The sequence below is a fragment of the Plectropomus leopardus genome, unplaced genomic scaffold (genome assembly GCF_008729295.1).
Source record: "Plectropomus leopardus isolate mb unplaced genomic scaffold, YSFRI_Pleo_2.0 unplaced_scaffold13622, whole genome shotgun sequence".
Taxonomy (NCBI): domain Eukaryota; kingdom Metazoa; phylum Chordata; class Actinopteri; order Perciformes; family Serranidae; genus Plectropomus; species Plectropomus leopardus.
This window is the reverse complement of record NW_024614528.1, coordinates 1-1,140: the sequence shown is the minus strand read 5'-3', so window position 1 is coordinate 1,140 and position 1,140 is coordinate 1. Positions and strand designations below refer to the sequence as shown.

General features: G+C 44.5%; 1 protein-coding gene across 1 annotated transcript; it reads right to left on the bottom strand.

The window, feature by feature from the left end:
* Positions 1–53: 53 nt before the first annotated feature.
* LOC121964010 (CCR4-NOT transcription complex subunit 2-like) lies at positions 54–568 on the bottom strand (the record flags this gene model as incomplete). Its single annotated transcript, XM_042514244.1, has 2 exons — positions 54–133; positions 347–568. Coding segments are annotated over 2 exons (302 nt in total), but the record flags the coding sequence as incomplete, so codon positions are not given.
* Positions 569–1,140: the final 572 nt, after the last annotated feature.

The following is a 1,140-nucleotide window of genomic DNA, read 5'->3' as shown; positions in this document are numbered from 1 at the left end:
TGTTGCCCAGCCTTAATTTGAATAACGTCACACTTATTTATTTTTTTTTGTACCTGTGCCATTGAAGATGTTGTTGGATAGGGAGTTGTTCATGTTGTAGCCTGGATTCCTGTTCACACCAAACCCTGACATACTGACACACAAACAGAAACACATTGGCTGCATGAAATGCATACTATTTATAATAAGATATTACAGCATATATTAACAATGAACACTTCTCCGGCACATATTTCCCACAATGCAATGTTGTAGTGATGACATCATTCGTAACTGCGGACTTTTGTTGTGAAATATAAGATGATTAATGATCTGTTTTTTGTGAGCGCTGCTTGTCAAAGATCACCTGTTGATAGTGAACGGCTGCCGTGCTTGCTGCTGTTTGGGCATGCCGATGATGCTTGGTGACGACCGGCTGGGACTCCCCATGCTGCTGCTCCGTCCTCCTCCCACGCCGCCACCTCCCCTCTCCACTCCCACTCCTCCCATCCCACCCGACTGCCCCGTCGGACCCCCCACCTGCTGGCTGTGGTTCAGCACGCTCCGGCTGCTCATTGGCAGGATCCCCCTGCAGAGACAGCGAGAAACAGAGAGGAAGACAGTGAAGGGTTAAAGACGGAGGAGGTGGTTTTGTGGTTCTGAGTTTGTAGAGAGAAAGAGGAACAGAGCAGCTGGATCTGAAACGGTGACGCTGAGGTTATGTGGTAAGAGTCTGTCTGAGCGTTCAGACTGAAAAAACACAAAAGGCTGCGTTAGCGGAGGCTTTAACTGGTGAGAGAACGAAATACGATCCAGGACGTCCAGTTTGAGTTAAATATCCACGAGTCAGGAGGCTCATCACAGGCCAAAACTCTGCATGGAGTTTTATATTACTCACAGCACAGACAGATTTTTTGTGTTTTGCATCTGTGGACAGCTGCAGACTTGTGATGGTCACACAAACGTGCAGGCAGATTCCCTCAGACTCAATAATCAAACATATTTATATCCAAGAAATTGGATATAAAAGTAAGACTATATAATTAATTAAAGCAATAAAATAAGAGTTTTCATTAAAACTGAGGAAACACTGCTATAAAGTGAGGAAACACCAGAGGCGGGCTAAAACCTACAGATAAAAACACTGAATTAAATAAATTA